The sequence below is a fragment of the Nelumbo lutea genome, chromosome 2 (assembly GCF_056320005.1).
Source record: "Nelumbo lutea isolate HS-2025 chromosome 2, American lotus-T2T, whole genome shotgun sequence".
Taxonomy (NCBI): Eukaryota; Viridiplantae; Streptophyta; class Magnoliopsida; order Proteales; family Nelumbonaceae; genus Nelumbo; species Nelumbo lutea.
In genome coordinates, this window is record NC_142685.1 from 38,759,517 (window position 1) to 38,780,249 (window position 20,733).

The 20,733-nt window shown below is 40.5% G+C and overlaps 1 protein-coding gene across 2 annotated transcripts in view; it reads right to left on the reverse strand.

Annotated features, from left to right (window-relative positions):
• APC4 (Transducin/WD40 repeat-like superfamily protein) overlaps nucleotides 1-20,733 on the reverse strand; it is a 107,789-nt gene that overhangs the window by 17,096 nt on the left and 69,960 nt on the right. For both annotated transcript variants that reach the window (XM_088969351.1, XM_088969352.1), the window contains exons 11-13: nucleotides 7,743-7,922; nucleotides 5,980-6,062; nucleotides 5,776-5,874 (exon numbers count right to left, since the gene is read on the reverse strand). In XM_088969351.1, coding sequence (XP_088825477.1) covers nucleotides 5,776-5,874; nucleotides 5,980-6,062; nucleotides 7,743-7,922 — 362 coding nt within the window. The remainder of the gene's footprint in view (nucleotides 1-5,775; nucleotides 5,875-5,979; nucleotides 6,063-7,742; nucleotides 7,923-20,733) is intronic.

Sequence of the window (20,733 nt, forward strand, 5' to 3'; positions counted from 1 at the left end):
CCTCATCATTCCAAATTTGACCCTAAGGCCTCCAAATGCATTTTTCTCGGTTATGCTCAAACTCAAAAGGGTTATTGCTGCTATGATCCTGTTTCAGGGAGGAGATTTGTCTCGACGGATGTCACCTTCTTTGAGGAGGCACCCTATTATCCTAGGGTTTCTCCTCAAGGGGAGAGTAGTGAGAATTTGGGTCTTTTTTCTCAGGGGGAGCGCAGTGAGAGTGGGGTTAACTCACCTGAGATTGTTCCTTTACCCATTCCATTAAGTGATGAGGATTGTAATGGTGAGGGTTGTCAGAGGGATCAGGAGTTGAAGGTCTATCACAAGTGATGCAGGCAAGTTGATCTCAGTCATCAACAGTCTACGCCAGCTCCAGTTCCTTCTTCGGATCCAGATCCAAGTACTACAGTCCCAGGGCCCACTAAGATACCTTCCATTGTTGCTACTTCCCCCCCTTCTTCAGATGACCTTGACCTCCCTATTACGGTCCGTAAAGAGAAACGGCGTTGCACCACATCCACAACTCACTGCATTTCCCAGTTTCTATCCTATGATCGCCTATCTCCCTCTTACAGGTCCTATCTCACTTCCATTGCCGATATCCCTATCCCCAAAATAGTGCAAGAAGCCTTATCAGTTCCAAAGTGGAAAGATGCAATGAAAGTTGAGATGGATGCCCTTTTGAAAAATAATACTTGGGAGCTAGTTGACCTACCCAGAAGAAAGAAACCGGTTGGATGTAGATGGGTATTTACTGTGAAACATAATGCTGATGGCTCCATTGAAAGGTACAAGCCCAGTTGGTTGCAAAAGGGTTTACTCAGACTTATGGTATAGACTACTTGGAGACTTTTGCTCCAGTAGCAAAGATGACCACTATTCGAGTTCTATTAGCCCTTGCAGCAAGTTACTCGTGGCCCTTGTTCCAGATGGACGTTAAAAACACCTTTCTGAATGGAGACTTACAGGAAGAGGTCTACATGCAGTTGCCCCTTGGATTCTATGATACAGAGACATGTAAGAAGGTTTGCCGACTGAATAAAGCATTGCATGGATTAAAACAATCCCCTAGAGCTTGGTTTGATAGATTCAAACTAGTCCTTGGAAAATTCAGCTATGTACAGGCCCAGTCAGATCATACATTGTTTGTTAAAAGAGTGAACTCTTCTTTGACCTTGCTTGCTATATATGTGAATGATATTGTAGTGACAAGGAATAATAACAGTGAGATTGAGTCCCTCAAACAACTCCTTCATCAAGAGTTTGAGGTGAAAAATCTTGGTGCACTGCGATATTTTTTGGGTATTGAGGTTGCTAGATCTAAACAGGGGACCTTTATTTCTCAAAGTATGTTCTAGATCTGTTGGAGGAAACTGGAAAGTTAGGTGTCAAGCCTGCCGATACACCCATTGAACAAAATCACAAGATTAGTGTAGAAGGTGGAGAGCCTCTCGAAGACAAAGTTATGTTCCACGGTTGGTTGGAAAGCTCCTATATATCTGCCTCACACAGCCAGACATCAGTTATGCAGTCAGTGTTGTTAGCCAGTACATGCATTCTCCTAGAACTACACATCTTCTTGCAGCTAAGAGAATATTAGCATACTTGAAGAGATGCCCAGGTAGAGGAATACTATTCAAGAACAATAATCACATGAAGGTGGAGGTCTATACAGATGTTGATTGGGCTGGGAGTGTTGATGGCAGGAGGTCTACCTCTGAATATTATGCCCTTGTAGGAGGTAACCTTGTCTCTTGGAGGAGTAAGAAACAAAGTGTTGTTTCCCGCTCTAGTGCCGAAGCTGAATACAGGTCAATGGCTAACAGAGGGGCTGAAATCCTATGGTTGAAGTCACTACTTGAAGAGTTGGGTATTGATTATGAGAAGCCCTTGATGTTGTATTGTGTTAATCAGGCGACTATTAATATAGCTCACAATCCGGTGCAGCATGACAGAACTAAACATATCGAAGTTGATCGACACTTTGTTAGAGAAAGGGTTTCATCACAAGAAGTGTGTCTCCTGTATATTACCTCCAACATGCAACTCGCAGATCTTCTCACCAAGGCCATTCCAAGGAAGAAGTTAGAGGCAAACCTATTCAAGTTGGGAATGACAAATATCTATTCCCAACTTGAGGGGGAGTGTAGAGAACACTAATGTGGGCCCCACGGCTGTGGGCCCCACTGTGTTTGTATGACATCACATGTAATCCTTGATTAGTTTGTCAGTGTTAGTTGGTAGTTATCTTAGACAGCTTGTTATCTCAATTATTTATTTGTTTTATTTGCCATGTAAGCATTAAGGGCAATTCTGTCCTTTCTTACATTTAGTGAACATGAACTATAAATATTGAGAGAGTGGCGGCGGCAGATTCATTCGATCTGTCCCTCCTTTCAAAACCCTTGTGTACTTCTACTTCTCCTTTCTTCTCCCTCTTTCTTTTACTTTTCTCTACTTTTCTCAATTCGAAATCTATTGGAATTCAAGACTGACTATAGTCTTGATCGACTAGTAAAGATTCACAAGGTTCGTCAAAAGTCAAGGATATAGTCAAGGACAATCTGATCATTACTCTTTTCACAAAAAGATCCACCAAAGACAAGGTTTCAGTTTTGATTGTCTATGTTGAGGACATAATCTTGATTGGAGATGATATTGAAGAGATCAGCAGACTAAAGTAGAGCTTAGCCAAGGAATTCGAGATTAAAGACTTAGGCCAGCTAAGGTACTTTCTTGGAATGGAAGTGGCAAGCTCAAAGAAGGGCATTGTGGTTTCGCAACAAAAATATATTCTAGATCTCTTGAAAGAAACTGGAATGAGTGGATGCAAACCTTCAGACACTCTGATAGAAGTTAATGCTAAACTTGGAGAAGTTAAAGATGGGGTTCCAGTAGATACAGGTAGATACCAAAGGCTGGTAGGAAGATTGATTTATTATCACATACACGTCCTGATATTGCCTTCGCTATGAGCATGGTGAGTCAATTTATGCACTCCCCGTACGAAGAACATCTTGAAGTTGTGTATCGAATTCTTAAGTATCTAAAAGGCACACCAGGAAAAGGACTCTTCTTCAAGAAAAATGAGAAGAGAGGGGTTGAGGTGTATACAGATGTGGACTGGGTAGGCTCGACCACTGATAGAAGGTCAACTTCAGGGTACTGCACATTTCTTTGGGGCAATTTATTTACTTGGAGAAGCAAGAAGCAAAGTGTAGTTGCTAGAAGTAGTGTTGAGGCTGAACTCAGATCAATGGATCAAGGAGTGTGTGAGGTTCTTTGGCTAAAGAGGGTGCTAGCAGATCTTAAGAGACCAGTGAGTTTTCCTATGAAACTGTATTGTGATAACAAGGCAACTATCAACATTGCTCATAATCCGGTTCTACATGACAGGACTAAACATGTTGAGATTGACAGACACTTTATAAAGGAGAAGCTTGAAGAAGGAATAATCTGCACTCCGTTTGTACTAACCACACAACAAGTTGCAGATATTTTGACTAAGGGCTTGTTGAGACAGCCATTTGAACTTCAAGTTAGCAAGTTGGGCATGATAGATATCTTTGCACCAATTTGAGGGGGAGTGTCGACAAATTAAGAAAGATATGATTTGATTGATTAAGAAATTTGAATAAATTTAGGAAAGATTAGATTTGAATAAATTTAGGAAAGTCATATCCTAGGATTAAGGGAAAGATTTAGTCAATCCCTGAGTGAGAGAGATTCTAGGGGTTTGTCTTTCCTATCTTTTCTTATTTAAGTTGTATGCTCAATATGTTTTATGATCAACAAAGAAAATTTTCCTCCTCTCCCTCTATATTTCGCAACAGTAGTTTCCATGAGCTCCTTGTTACATACATCTTGCCATCATTCACTGAATTATTTGCTACCCATAGGGTACCATGTTGTTCTCTCCCCCCTTGCATCTTCAGCTTAAAGCCAATTGACACCACATTTGGTGGACCAAGAGGAGGCAAGGTCCAGCACCCAAGCCCATACACAGCCTACATAAAAGGCAATTATCCACCAGGCCCACCCTAGTTGACACATCAGCCAAAGCCAGACTTTACACCCTCATAGATACACATTTTGAATTCTCTTTGAGAAAGCAAGTTCCCATTGATTCACCAACTCATCTAAGGACCACTACTGCAGCACCAACAGATGGACCATCAACAGTGGATACTTGTGCACCATTGATGGTTGCCACTACGTGAGCCACCGCCTTAGCACCTTGAGACAAACTTGATCTCTCTTTCACCTTCTCAAGGGCCCCTTCCCTCCTCCACAGATTGACAATCCATCTATTGCGTTCACCTATTGTAAACTCTCAAAAGGTCCACAACATTCCTTCCACAAATCAACCATACCAAGGAGTGATTAAAAGCCTTCAGCCACAGGATCTTCCCTTCTCTACCCCACCCAGTCAGTTGTACAACCCCTTCCCAGACTAGGATTCAATACTAACCTAAACGTCCGTGTACTCCTTCCACCACCACTTGTAGCACTATAGCAAAACCATTTATCACTAAATCCAACAACTTAGGAATTCCAGATAAAGATCTCCCCCACATTAGAAGACAGAGAAAAACTAATACCCCCCACTCTATGTTATCTTTTTTGACATCAATGTAACCTCTTAGTGCATTACCAATTTTTTTGAATGTTCCCTTAGATTGGACATGTAAAAGAAGCCCACCCTTAACACCATTAACCATTGCCTCTAGCAGGTAGAATCGACTGACCCATGGGATCACACCTTTCATGATGAGGCAGCTAGAGATAAATAACTTTCAGCCATGTTAGGAACATCCAATGCCTTTACCTCTAATGAGAGAATGAACAGAAGAACGACTCTGCAAAGTCTTCTAACACTGAGCTTGCTTTTGGTTTCTAACAATTCTTATTGCCAAAATCCCTCTTCATAAATGCAATCATATAGTACAGCTAGCTGTATTTCACTTTTTACTTTAATTTATCTCAAATTTCTTTCTATTTATTGTTACGTCCTCAAAATCTGCTGCATATAAGCTAGCCCACAATCAATAATGATTGAATGTATCTTGGCACGGTATTATGAAAAATCTCGGAACAGGTATCTATGATTAAAACATCTGCTACAGAAGTTTGGTTATGCACATATTAAAAGGGATACTCACTCAATTGATGTGAAAGTCAAATCAGATAGCACCTATGTGATAGAAAGGTTCATTTTTAGTAGTGCTTCCTAGTGATTTAAAAGGTGCACCTAGGCACATTGACGATGCACATTTTAAGGCTTGTGCTTGTCCCAGGCACAACACTTAAGTAGTGCACCTGGTGTGCTTTGCGCTTCAGCACAGTTGTGTACCTTAGTTAAAATTTGTACATTTTTGTTCTTTTTAAGGATGGAAGCTGGGTCGGAAGCTCTAACCCCACACCCCTGACCAAGCCCCTTGAGGCAAGCTGAAAGAAGTCTATGTTAGAGTCTTAAATTCTTATTTTCTACATAAAAGATTAGTTTTGTAATTCTAATTATAGTTCTTTATTTTAGACCCTAACATGGACTTTTTTGGGCTTGCCTCAAGTGGTTCAGTACAAAGGCAACTTGTAGAAATGACAGATGTGAGGATTTACCTATTGAAAACTTGCTACAACCTCCCTGGGCATTTAATGATGATGATGACAACAACAATGGCAATGAGAAAATAATAATAATAATAATAATAATAATAATAGTAACAATTATGATGATGAAAGTAATAACAATAATAATAAAGGTAATGGGTTTACCAATCAACTTCGATACTCTGATCTACTTCAGAGACTTCCAGCAGTTGCTTGACAGGATCTTGATCATAAAGAAACTTCAAGAATATAACTACAAGTTCGCTGGTAGCCAAAATTAAAAATATAATTAATGTGTATCATAATAAAGGCACAAGCAAAATAAGCTTACAAGTATATGGAGTATAAAAGGAACATCTCACATCTAACCTATTAAATGGTGGAAGCTGATCACTCGGTTCAGACATTAGCAGCTTTATACACTTTGAGAGCCAGGTAAAAAAATTTTGAAACTGAAAGAACAAATAACCTTCGTTTTAAAAGAAAAAGAATGATCTCACACTAATTATAATAGAAACAGCACTTATGACAAAATAACAATCATAATTGCACAAAGTCCCTTTGAAGAAAAGATTAAACCCATAAGAGAATATGGAAAAATAACAAGCACCACCCTTAAATAACATTCAAATAGTTAATCTTCCATAAAGTCAGCCTTTCCCAAAGCTACTCTCAACGACTGACAAATTATCTGAAGAGGTGAAGTGGGTAGTTGGTACTAGATGGGTTAAGAAGTCCAAGATGTCAATGAAACATTATATAAATACATGAGTAATATTCAACCCCTTATCTGCATAGAACTCATCGATTTACTGATATAAAACCATGTTGTTTAAGCTTATCCACCATGAAGATCTTCCTAATGCCTGCCAACCATGCAAAGGCTTCCACTTTGTGTAATATATATACATCACAAATTACAAAAATTTTGTAGATATTAGAAGTATAATCAAATCTTAAGAGATAATTACTGTATCCGTATGTATCCAAGATTTCAAGAAAAAGATGGTTGTATCCATATGTTTAGCACGTCCATGCCCATATCCTCATTTGCATAAGCCAACCAAAACTCCACCACAGCCAAGAATCAAGTCAAAATAATAAACATTAACGTATTACTTGCCCAGCTCAAGCGCCTTATTCCATACATCAGAAGTCACCTCCCTCTTTCACTACATATCATCTCCCCAACAGGGGTAGGACTACTACTGAAATAGCCATAGCTTGAGAGGTAAATCACATATCCAACAGAAGAGCCATTTCCCTAACAATAACATACTTGGAAACCTCCATACAGAATATAAATCCAGGATCCTTCACATGGGAATATTACAAGAATTATACCTTTAACACAACAGCATCCTAAATAAGCTTGTCAACACACTTCAACTCTCAAGTTACTTGTACCTAAACGGAAAATAAAAAGTAGACAAGAACACCACAGAGCATCCATCTGGTTCCCTTTCTATGTTTGGTTTGAAGGAAAAGGTAGTTAAAGGAGGGGAAAATTAGGAGAACCTATACAAGTTTTGTAAAGGTTTCACTACCTTTCCCAACTTTTTCCTTCAAACCAAACAGTCTTAAGGGATCCTTGATTATAGAGAACCTAGGGGTCCTTAATCAGGTTAGACTCCCTACATGGATGGCAGATTCCACAATGCAAACATAACCTAGGTATCAATCCCTATCTTGTTCCAAAAACAATTGTTTTTGTCAGAAAGACCCCCCTTTGGTGTTTATCCCAACCTGAGTGAGCCAATTCTCACACTGGACAGATGCCACAACTTGACTGCATCAATAAGCCAGCAAAGAATAAAAAAAATAGACATTACAAAAAAAAGAGAAAAAAAATACATCAATTTTTGCCTAACATTAGCACAAACTATCACAAAGTCTGCATAGTACAATGTAAGTTCCTCCAAGTCCTGCATACAAACAAGTTAAAAGCATGAATGGATAAACCTTACCATAATAATCTCAAGCAAAATATGTAACTATATCTTATGCTAAGTTGCAATCTTTATTGGTACAAGTAATAAGAAATGAAAATTTTCATTAAACAAAGGCTAAACTACTGCTTTCTAGTTTTTATATTTAATTCCTATTTAAAGCAGACAGAATCTAAAAGATACCTGGTAAATCACAGTAGTCAATACCCTCATAAATCGTTCAACATGTACAAGAAAAATACCAGCTTTTTCAGTAGCAACATCTATAAGCATTTCATCTAACCCAATACCCTGGTATCGTGTGCGCCATCTTGAAAGGCCTCTCAATTCTCCAATTCTAAATGCAATAATTTCTGCAGCGGGCTAGAAAATGAATAATTGAAATATCAATTTTCACACACACCCTTGTTGCAAGGATCTAAACAAGACAATATCAATAAACTTTAACATATATAAAGTTAAACGATTCTAGAAGAAGAATAGATTACTGCAAATAGAATGCTCCAAAAGAGAAAGGAAGATAAAAGAAAATTTGGGCCAAGTACTTAAAGACAGAAATGTGCTAAATGGAACTTAAACGATTACATAATTTCTACATGAATAACTCTGAGTTCAGATGCATATGAGTGCATGGTTCAAAGTACCGATACACCTCTGTGTATTGGCACTTTGAATGATAGTCCCCCCCACCCTTTTTTTAGTTTTCTTTAAATTTTAGTTTTAAACAGGTGTATCGAAAACCAAAAGATACGATAAGATACGCCCAATACGGGGCATATCATATCGAAATTTTGGTCCTTGTATGTGTGCTAAGAGAAAATATTCTAACATTTGTGTATACATATTTATATTGTTATGGTTATTATCCAATAGTTGCAAATCACACCAGCAATAAATCTGAAATTAAGCCAAAAGAAAAGAAAAAAGAGGAAAAAGAGATTCAAAAGGAGGAAGAAGAGAATGGAAAAAAAGGGAAGAGAAAGAGAGCTAATCGTGTCTCTCTTTGTCACTCAATTGAATTATATATGCTGAATATCGAAAAGATATAAATTAAATCAGTGCCCCTAACAAGACAGCTGACCAAAAAACAAAAGAAATAACAAGTATTAAGGCCCACAAAGAAGGCCCACTACAGCTGAAATAAAACTGATGAATAAAGAAAGAAAACTAAAGCCCACTTGACCCAATCTCTCCACACTTCCCCTCATGCTGAGTTTAGATGTCAATCATGCCCATCTTGTTTACGTAGTGTTGTAACTTCACCTTAGGAACTCCCTTGGTCAAAATATCCGCTAGCTGCTCTTCTAAACAAATGAAAAGAAGATACACTTCCCCTAAAGTTACTCTCTCGTATGAAGTGTTTGTCTACCTCAATGTGCTTAGCTTTGTCATGCTGAACCAAATTATAAGCAATATTAATAGCAATCTATTATCACAATACGACATCAAGGGCCTATCAAAAGTAATACCCATCTCCTCTAGGAGAGATCTAAGCCATAACAACTATGAAACCCCATGGGCAATAACCCTATACACTGCATCAGTTGAAGATTGAGCTACCACAAACTACTTCTTACTCCTCTAGGAAACAATATTTCCAGCTACCATAGCACAACAATCTGATGTGGATCAACTGTCATCTATACTATCTGAACAATCAATATCTGTATAGGTGCCACGAAGTCAAATAGGCCTCTAACTTTATATGTCCATGCTTGGCAAAGAATATACCCTTTCCAAGAGTTCCCTTAAGATAATATAGCACCCTTTAAGCAGCAGCCATATGTGTCTCTAGGGGCATGCATAAATTGGCTAATCACAATCACAACATATGAAATGTCTAGTCATGTCATACAAAGGTATAGGAGATTCCCCAATAATCTCTGAAATGCTCCCCTATCAGTTAAGAGCTCACCAACATTAGTTGAGAGCTTATGATTCAAATCAATAGGAGTAGAAGCAAGTTTTTTTACCAAGCTTCCTAGCCTTAGTGGGATGATCCAACACATACTTCCACTAGGAGATGAAGATGCCTTCTTTGGATCTAGCAACTATAATTCCCAAGAAATATTGCAACTCCCCCAAGTCTTTGATCTCAAAATCAAAATTAAGGAACCTCTTGAGATCATCAACTTCCTTTGGATCACACTGCCAGTAACAACAATATCATCAACATAAACAATGAGGAAGGTGACCCAAGTATCTCTCCTCTTAACAAAAAGGGCAAGATTTGATTGAGTCTAAGTGTAACTAAACTAAACAAGGGCAGCATTGAACCTATCAAACCAACCACGTGGAGATTGTTTCAATCCATAAATTGACTTCTTTAGCTTGCATACCTTACCTTGCATCTCCTTACCATACATACCAAGGGGAAGGGACATAGACACTTCTTCAATTAGATCATTATTCAAGAACGCATTCTTCATGTCAAACTGATAAAGGGGTCAATCACAACTCACTGCCAAAAACAATAGAACCCTCACAAAAGTCATTCATCCACTAAAGAGAAGGTCTCCGTATAATCTATTACATACACCAAAGTTTAACTCTTGGCAACAAGTCATGCCCTACACCTCTCAATCTCATCAGCATGGTACTTGATGGTGTCAACCCACTTATAACCAATAGGCTCCTCCCAGTAGGCAAGTTGACAATGTCCTATGTATTGTTCTTATGAATGCTTATATTTGAATTCTCATAGCATCTTTCCACTCTGGTTTGGCCAAGGTTTGAGTTACAAACTTGGGAATGGGTTGAGAGAAAATAGAGGCTAGGAAAGAATAGTAGGAAAGGGACAACAATATGTACGAAAAGTGTTAAATGCAATGAGCTATACATTTCCTCTTACCTAACCTCACAAAAATGGGTAGGTCAAGGTCTGGGAGGAAAGTAGTAGAAATGGTGGTGTTGGAAATGTCCTCTCTTCAGTGACTGGAAGCACCTGGGGCTCAACTAGAGGTGAAGGAACAACCTGTGCATGCCTTTGTCTTTGCCATTGGCACCATCTCTGAACAATAGGATGAATGATAAACAAAAGTGCTAGTAGGAGGAGGAATAGAAATGAGAGAGTTGGGAGGAGAATAAGACTCCATCACAAGAATAGAAAGAATTGTAGAGGGCTCAACAAAAGGTTCAACAGGTGCTAGCAAGCAAAGGGGTGAAGTAAACATCTCAAGAAAGCACTCCCCCTCAGAAGAATGACTATAAAAAACAATGGACTCCACAAAGGTGACATCCATAGAAACAAACCTAGTGCAACTAATGAATCAAAACAACACAAACCTTCTATGTGGATGAATAACCAAGGAAGATACACTTTTGGGCCTTGGGTTCAAACTTGTGTATCTAGGAACTAGGAATATGTACATAACAGCTCAAACCAAAGAAACATAGAGGAATAGAGAAGATATCAACATTTGGAAAGAGGACACTAAAAGGAGACTTAAACCGCAAGGCCCGAGAAGGCATATGGTTAATATAATAGGTGGTTGTTATGATGGCATCACCCCATAAGATTATAGGGATATGGGTAGCAAAACCTATAAATATTAATTAAAGTGGTGGCGGCAGGTCATCAAGCTTCTGCTCCTCCTTTTCAACTCTTGTGTCTACTGCTTCTCCTCCCTCTTCCTCCTCTTTTCTCTTACCTTTCTTCTTACTGTCGAACCTGAAATCCCATAGTAATCAAGAATGATAACAGTCCTGAACTTCTACTTGGTATCAAAGCTAGAGTTTCTCATGTGAGTCTAGTCCACCTGACCACATGAGAACCATCTAAGGCTAGAAGCTGAGAAAGAGAGTTCGTTGACTGGTTCTTGGAGATCTCCAGAGGATTAGCAGTTGTTTGAAGAATTGCCACAGTTGTAGCGAGTTGGTGATCAGGAAGAATCAGAGAATGCTAGGGTTCGGGTAACCTTGGAAGGCAGCAAACAACATCCTATTGTAAGTTTTTTATTTTCTGAGAGAAGTACTAGCAGAGAAGATAGGTTGGTCCTATCTAGCAAGGGCGGCCGAACCACTCTAGGGTTTTATCTTTCTATTCTCTAGGGTTTTCTCTTAATCCTGCGACAAACCCTAGTACTGGACTGAACCTTGTGGTCTAATACTGCGGCAAACCCTAACAAATCTCTCCTCAACACTTATCAGTTTTAAGGTTTCATATTAACCCTACTATAAGCCTTATCCGTATGGTACTATCTGGGGTGTACGGCTGAGAATCTGCTTTTAGGACTGATTAAGACCCCCAATTCGGCTTCAGCATATCAGATTGCTCTTCAAACTGTTTTTTCAGTTTTCTTTTGGGGTTTCGTACTCCTCTAAGGGGGTGAAAACAGTTCGGACTGTTGCTGTTGTGTGTGCTTATTCATTTCAGATCAGTTCTATACATGTTTCATGTACATCTACTGTGAGTATAGCTTGGTTCTATACTGATTTCGTGATTGTGGTTGATAGTCCAAGTGCTGTTTGTGATTGTAGTAACCCTAATTTTGAGACTTCTGGTTCTTGACCGAAATGGAGTTTAAGAATCAGGCAGAAGGCAGTTTTGGGAACAGAAATTATGGTGGTGGTTCTGAGACAGGTTTTCAGATTACAACCATAAGGTTTGATGGATCAAACTATTTGGAATGGGCCCAATCAGCCATGATGGCTATTGCGGGAAGGGGCAAAGTAGGGTATCTCTTGGGAGATGTGGCAGAACCTTCCGAGGGAAACCCTATGTATACCAAGTGGGTCCAAAAAAACTACTTGGTTATGACATGGCTCTGTAATTCTATGCAGCCTCATATCAGTAGAAATTACTTATGGACAAAGACAACCAAGGAAATATGGGATGTGATGAAAGAAACTTACTCCCAACCCCTTAATGTTGCCAGAGCATAAGAATTGAAATGTGAGGTGAATACCCTTAAACAAGGAGAGAAACTGGTGTCCGTCTACTTCTCTACCTTGAAGTCCTTGTGGCATGAAATTGATCATTTAGAAATTCTTGAGTGGGAGAGTCCCAAAGATGCTCAGACTCATAGAAAACACATCGAGACAAACAGAGTGTTTGAGTTTCTAGCAGGACTGAATTCAAAATATGATATTGTGAGGCGGCAGATTTTGACCAGAGATAGTGTGACCCTCTCTCAGGCATACTCCTTAGTGCATAGTGAAGAGACCAGGAGGAAAGTCATGATGCAACCTCAGCCACTTACACCGGCCTTGGTAGCTGTCAAACACAAAACAGGGGGTGAGTCAGAGAGAGACAAAAAGAAGGAAGATAAAAGGGATGTGGTGTGTGAGCATTGCAAGAAACCTAAACACACAAAAGAAACATGTTGGAAGTTGCATCCACATTTGGTCCCGGCAAAGTTGACAAATAAAAAGGGTAATGCTCATGTGGCTATGACTACGGATTCGGCATCCTCATCTGGCACAAGAGGCACACCATTAGAGACCTTAGCTGCAGTTCGGGCTGCTCTAATACAGTTGGAAAAGGAAGTTGGCAGTTCGGCTCAGTCACTTCAATCATCATCAGCCCCTGCCACATCGGCCTTTGCACACTCAGGTACTCGAGCCTCAACCTACCATGCCTCCGCTCCAGGTACTACTGAACCCTATTGGGTAATAGATTCAGGTGCATCCGACCATATGACTAGTTTGCCCTCTTTGTTTACTACTTATCACTTATCTTTTGGTAGGGATAAAGTATCTATAGCTGATGGCTCTCTTGTCCCTATTTCTAGCAAGGGTGACATCAAACTATCGGATACTATCTCCTTGTCTTTTGTCTTGCATGTTCCTAAACTTGATACTAACCTCCTTTCTGTTAGTAGTATTACTAAACATATGAACTGCTCAGTAACTTTCTTCCCGAACCGATGTGTTTTTCAGGACCTGGAACGAAAAAGGTGATTGGGACTGGCCGTAAGACGAATGGGATCTATCTGCTCGGGGTGAGTTCTCGTCGGGAGAGTCAGGGGATAAGAAGTTACTTGTTTCTCAAGTTGTGAGTCCGGTTATGCTTTGGCATAACCGATTGGGTCATTTGTCTTTTCGGTCCTTAAAGAGTCAGTTTCCTACTTTGTTTGAGTATGTTGAGTCATCTCAGTTGAAATGTGAAAATTGTGAGTTTGCTAAACATTGTAGAAACTCTTATTCATTGAGTGAAGTAATAGTTCTTTTGATATTGTGCATACTGATGTTTGGGGGCCATATCACATTCCTTCTATGGGTGGGTACAGATATTTTTTGTTATTTGTTGATGACCACACCTAGTTTTCTTGGGTTAATCTTATGCGTTCACGAGATGAGGTGCCTACCCTGACCCAAAACTTCCACCAAATGATCCTAACCCAATTTGATGCCAGGATCAAAGTTCTTAGATCTAATAATGCAAAGGAATACTTTGCTAAGCCATTGGCATTGTACCTCCTTAATCATGGGGTTATCCACCAGAGCACTTGCCCTCATACACCTCGGCAGAATGGGGTTGCAGAAAGGAAGAATAGGCACATCTTGGAGGTGGTTAGAAGTATTATATTTACCTCCAATGTCCATATTCGCTTCTGGGGTGATGCTATACTTACGGCAGTATATCTTATTAATCGGGTTCCTTCCCGAGTTCTTGATATGAAACCTTCTTTTTCCCTTCTATACCCCAATGAGGAGTTGTTTACTATTCCCCTCAAAACATTTGATTGTACCTGTTTTGTTCAACTTCTCAGTCCCCATCACTCCAAGTTTGAACCCAAGGCTTCCAAATGCATCTTTCTTGGCTATGCACAAACTCAAAAGGGTTATTGCTGCTATGATCCTGTTTCAGGGAAGAAGTTTGTATCAACGGATGTCACTTTCTTTGAGGAGACACCCTACTATTCTAGGGTCTCTCCTTAGGGGGAGAGTAGTGAGCGTGGAGATTTGGGTCCTTTTCTTCAGAGGGAGTGCAGTGAGGGCAGGGTTAATACTCTTGGGGTTGTTCCCATACCTATTCTAGTGGATGATGAGGGCTGCAGTAGCGAGGGTGGTCAGGGGGATCGGGAGTTGAGAGTCTATCACAGGCGATGCAGGCAGGTTGATCCCAGTCATCAGCAGTCTCGACCAACTCCAACCTCTTCTGCGGCTCCAAGTCCAGATATTACAGTCCAGGGCCCAAAAAGACTCCTTCCATTGTTGCTACCTCACCCCCTGCAGACGACCTTGACCTTCCCATTGCCATCCGTAAAGGAAAACGGCATTGTACCACATCTACAACCCACTGCATCTCCCAGTTCTTGTCCTATGATCACCTATCTCCCTCCTACAGGTCCTATCTCACTTCCGTTGCCAATGTCCCTATTCCAAGAACAGTGCAAGAAGCTCTATTAGCCCCGGAGTGGAGAGGTGCAATGCAAGTTGAAATGGATGCCCTGTTGAAAAATAATACCTGGGAGCTAGTTGACTTGCCCAAAGGAAAGAAACCAGTTGGATGCAGATGGATATTTACTGTGAAGCAAAATGCGGATGGTTCCATTGAGAGGTACAGAGCTCGGCTAGTTGCAAAAGGGTTCACTCAGACTTATGGTATAGATTACTTGGAGACATTTGCCCCGGTAGCCAAGATGAGCACCATTCGGGTTCTATTATCTCTTGCAGCAAGCTACACTTGGCCTTTGTACCAAATGGATGTTAAAAATGCCTTCCTAAATGGGGACTTGCAGGAAGAGGTTTAGATGTAGTTGCATCCTGGATTCTATGATACAGAGGCAGGTAAGAAGGTCTGCCGGCTCAATAAGGCATTGTATGGTTTGAAGCAGTCACCTAGAGCTTGGTTCGACAGATTCAGACTAGCCCTTGGGAAGTTCGGTTATGTACAGGTCCAGTCAGTTCATACACTGTTCATCAAGAGGGTGGAGTCCTCACTAACACTACTTGCAATGTATGTTGATGATATTGTGGTGACGGGAAATGACAACCATGAGATTGAGTCCCTCAAACTGCTCCTTCATCAAGAGTTTGAGGTGAAAGATCTGGGTACACTACGGTATTTTTTGGGTATTGAGGTTTCTAGATCTAAATTGGGGATCTTTGTCTCTCAGAGGAAATATGTTCTAGATCTGTTGGTTGAAACTGGAAAGTTAGGTGTCAAACCTGCAGATACACCCATTGAACAGAACCACAGGATTAGTGCAGAGAGTGGGGAGCTGCTTGAAGACAAAGTTATGTTTCAGCGGTTAGTGGGAAAGCTCCTATATCTATGCCTCGCTCGGCCAGATACCAGTTATGCAATTAGTGTTGTCAGTCAGTACATGCATTCTCCTAGAACCACGCACCTTCTAGCAACAGAAAGAATACTAGCATACTTGAAGAGATGCTTGGGTAGAGGTATATTGGTCAAGAACAATGACCACATGAAGGTGGAAGTCTATACGGATGTCGATTGGGATGGGAGTGTTGATGACAGAAAGTCTACCTCTGGATATTGTGCTCTTGTGGGAGGTAACCTGGTCTCTTGGAGAAGTAAGAAACAAAGTGTTGTCTCCCGATCTAGTGCTAAAGCTGAGTACAGGTCAATGGCTAACGGAGTGGCTGAAATTCTTTGGCTGAGATCACTACTTGAGGAGTTGGGTATTGAGTATGAGAAGCCCCTGATGTCGTATTGTGATAATCAAGCGGCTATTTATATAGCACACAACCGGGTGCAGCATGACAGAATTAAACATATTGAAGATGATCGACACTTTGTACGAGAGAAAGTCTCATTACAACAAGTGTGTCTCCCATACATCACTTCCAACATGCAGCTAGCAGATATCCTCACCAAAGTTGTACCACGGAAGAAGCTAGAGGCGGACCTATCCAAGTTGGGAATGATAAACATTTATTCCCAACTTGAGGGGGAGTGTAGAGAACACTGATTGGGCCCCACAGCTACAGTCCCACTGTGTTTGTAGGGTAGAAGGTGTTCTAGTCTTCCTAGGGTTAGCTATTGGTCATTTAGTTGTTTCAGTTGTTATTTATTTCAGTCTTATTTTTGCTCTGTTTGTTATGTAAAGACTAAGGGCAGATCTGTCCTTTCCATGTAATGAGCATAACCTATAAATATTAATTAAAGTGGCGGCGGCAGATCATCAAGCTTCTGCTCCTCCTTTTCAACTATTGTGTCTACTACTTCTCCTTTTCTTCTTACTGTCGAACCCGAAATCCCTTAGGGTTCAAGACTGATAACAGTCCTGAACTTCTACTTAACATAATACGACTAACTGACATTGTTAGTTAGGCATATCTAATGGACTCTATTCTCTTAAATCTTGACTCTATGTGACTGATATTCGGCCATACTTTTCATATTGATACCTAGCAGCTACAATCTGTTCCCCCACAAATTTCTCATCACTCGGTTCCTTTTCACTCTTTGAGGAGGTGGCTACAATTGCATAGCCACCTTTCCCACTCCCATTCTTTTTGTCATTATTCCCATTCTTGAACCTAGCAAGCATGAACTCTAGAAGTAGCTTCCAATAGGTATCCTTGGTGTGTTTGGGCTTCTTACAATATTGACACACAACATACACCAATTAATATGGTAATAGAGCATTCCTTTTAATGTTGTTGGAGGACAAAGAAAGGGTTCGTGGAGATGGATCCAACTAGAAAAGCACTTTCAGAACATACGGTAGTCAATCTTATATCAACATAAAGGAGAGAAGGGCATTAGAATTGAAGTAGAAAATAGGCTAGAGCTTCAGAAACTTAAGATGATACCAACTAGAAAGATGTTGAAACATGGTAAGGGAAGAAAAAACACTGGTTGTAGGCAATTTATATTGGCCTTTCTTCTGCTCCTCATTTTTTCCGTAGTTAAAAATTCGACAATGATTAGTTTAGAACAACTTAACTCTGTTTATTTTGTCCCAATAGAAATGCTGGATTTATCATCTATCATCACTTTGGATGCCATCTGTTAGAGGACAGGTTGAGTGTTACATAGACTCTTGAATTCTTCCATCATGGACATATTGTACACCTATAAAGTGATAATTGGTAAACTAAAATCTTGATACATCGTGAAGACATTCGGACCAGAAGAGTTCTGAAGATGGAGCTCAGACCAACAAGGAGATGGAGAAGAGTTCTAAAAATTGAGTCAAAAACGTTTGTCTTAGAAGAAGCTTGGACAAGAAGGGGAACTGCCCTAAAGATAGTGGAATTGTGAAAAGCCTCGTAGGTTCTCATTGGGAGAGGAATTTCCTGGTTTCAGAGATTCCTAGAGGGAGCTAAGAGAACAATACAAACAAGAGAATGGACATGAAATCTTGTGGAAGAGGGAAGAAGACACTCTGCTGAAAGAAAAGAAAATAGGAAAGGAAGATTCGTTGGTGTCTATGTATTATGGAGAGGGTCTAAAGCAGTTCACTTGTTTCCCTGAAGGAAGAGAAGGTTCGGGTTGGGATAAAATAACACAAGCAATGTAGGAGTTCCTGGTGTTAGTGAATGAAAGAGAGAGAGTTCTTTAATCAAAAAGGAGGAGAGTCAAAAAGAGTCTGAAGAGGAGGAAGAAACTAAGGAAACGAATACTAGTACAGGTAAAGAGATTCATATTGGTGCACAGTTAGGGTCAATGAGGCTGTGGATCAATAGAACCAAGAAAGGTTGGGAGAACAAATTAGTGATTTTGAGGAATAAGTTGCAGATAGGAAAATCTGGGAGAAGAAATTCAACAAGCTTTAAAGCTCTCAGAACTGATGTAGATCATCCCTATTGATGAACAGAAGGCTATGGTATCTCTTCGAAACCCCTGGCTCGATTTTGAAGCTGTGTTGGCAATAAAAAAATGTCTGGTGGTGGCAGGAAGATGGTCCCCAAGTTGCAATTAGGAAGTTGTAGAATCAACGAGTTGTGTTGAGATGAGGATTCAAGGGTTGCCTTTTCATCTATGGTCGGGTGAGACTTTCAACAGAGTAGCAAAGTTGTGTGGAAGGGAACTTTTGACAGTGGATGCTTCAGACCTTCGAACAACACCTATCAAGGTGAATAGAGCAAAGCCAGAACTAATCCCAAGATCTATAGAAGTGTTCTTATGGTCTGATGTTCAAAACTTAGATTGCAACCTCTGTGGAAGCATGGTGGTGGAAGGAAGGGCTGAGGAAGATGAAGCTGACATGACCAAGAGCTGGTATCGAGGCAACCTTAAAGAAAGAAGAGAACAGAGGAAGTTGGAAATTTTAACAAATAAGGAAATTGAAAAGGCTGAGAATTGGAAAGGAAGTCCAAGTTACTTTTGAGTTTGGCAAGTTGGAGCAACAAGGAAAAGGATCAACGGCTATCTTTAAGACTTTTGCAAGGCAGTAAAGTGTTCAAAAGAGAAAGGTGTGACAAATTCAAAATTGAACAAAAGGCTTGGGGTGGGGACAAATGTGAGGAAAGGAGAGGAAAAACTTGGTGGGCCTTCAAATGGCTTGGCCTACTCACTAAGCGCTTTAAGTGAACACAAGACTCAGGAAATTGTCGGGGTATTATTGGACCCGAAAGGCTTGGCCCATTAGCTTCACACCCGAAGACAAACAAATTAAAGGTGAAGCCAAAGTGATCGCATGACTAGTGAAAGAAGAGGACCTTAGGGAACCATTGTACAGGTGTATCATTGTCCCAATACAAGGGTACAGTGGCAAACTTGAAGACGGATTCTCAGTTGAGGCTTGCTTGGATGTTGAGACTGGTTTTCTACTCTACTAGTCCAGAGAAGCCCAATCCAGTGTACAATCGAGAGAAAGATAGGGACGACATGTTGGATTCAGGTTGGGTAAGTTTGGAGGAGAATACAGGAGAGGAGAGCACTGAAGTTTCTAGTTACGACAGTATTCAAAGAAAGTGTCAATCATGACTTGGAGAAGTAGAAGAGCAATTGAGAGCTGTTCAATGAAGAACTCTCTACCACACAACCAAGGCTATCAGTCCAGTCTAAGAAAGATGAAGGAAGATCAGGATCCACTTTGAAGGAAGTGATATCCAAAACAGAGAACAGAGGGGAACTGTGTTCAAAGCAAGTCCAAGTACAAGGTGCTACAAGGGATTGTGAAGTCAACCCAGAACGATCTGGTAGAACAACAAACTGCCCTTTTCCCAAGCGTAATCTTTCATGGAGAGTGGGAGACAAGAGAGAGAGAGAGGAAGAGAAGAAGAGGGAGATACGATTGAGAAGGAAGGAAGATACTACTGGCTGCCGCCAGTTCTCTATTTATATTAACTTAATAGAAAGAATAGAAATTACAAGTATGCCCCTGGCAGCACACCCTAGAACGAAACTAATAAAAAGAAGACAAGTACCTAACTGACAGTATCTTAAGAAGTCAGCCTACTAACAACAACTATACAGTAACAATTAAATAAGCCTTACAACACTCCCCTTCAAGTTGGGCTGAATATGTCTATCATGCCCAGCTTGTCACATAACTCATTGTGCCGCGAGTATAGAAGCCCCTTTGTGAGGACATCAGCAAGTTGTTCCTTGGAATTGACCTAAGGGATGCAAATTTCCCTTTTTCCCAATTTTTCCCTTATGAAGTGTTTGTCCACCTCGTGCTTGGTCCTCTCATGTAGGACAGGGTTGCTGGCGATGCTTATTGCAGCCTTGTTGTCACAGTAAAGGGACATAGGAGATTCTTTAGCCAAAGGACTTCAGCCACCCCATGTGCCATAGCTCTATATTCAACTTCAGCGCTTGACCTCGCTACCACACTTTGTTTCTTGCTCTTCCAGGTCACTAGATTTCCCCAAACAAATGTGCAGTACCCACTTGTGGACTTTCTGTCATCCACAGCTCCTGCCCAATCAGCATCTATAAAGACTTCCACCTTTAGGCGATTGTGTTTACTGAATAGTAGACCTGTTCCAGGATATTTCTTCAAATATCTAAGAACTCTCTCCGCTGCCTCCATGTGTGGTTTCTTAGGAGAGTGCATGAACTGGCTTAGGACCCCAACGGAATAGGAAATGTCTGGACGGGTCATGGACAAATAAATCAGCTTTAACACTAACATTTGGAACTGTTTCACATCTTTTAGAGGTTCACCAACACAGTCACCTAACTTGTGGTCAACATCCATGGGAGTATCTGCCAGCCTTGCACCTAATTTGCCTGTATCCTGTAATAGATCAAGGGTGTATTTCCTTTGAGAGATAAAGATACCCTTTTCTGAGTGGGCAACTT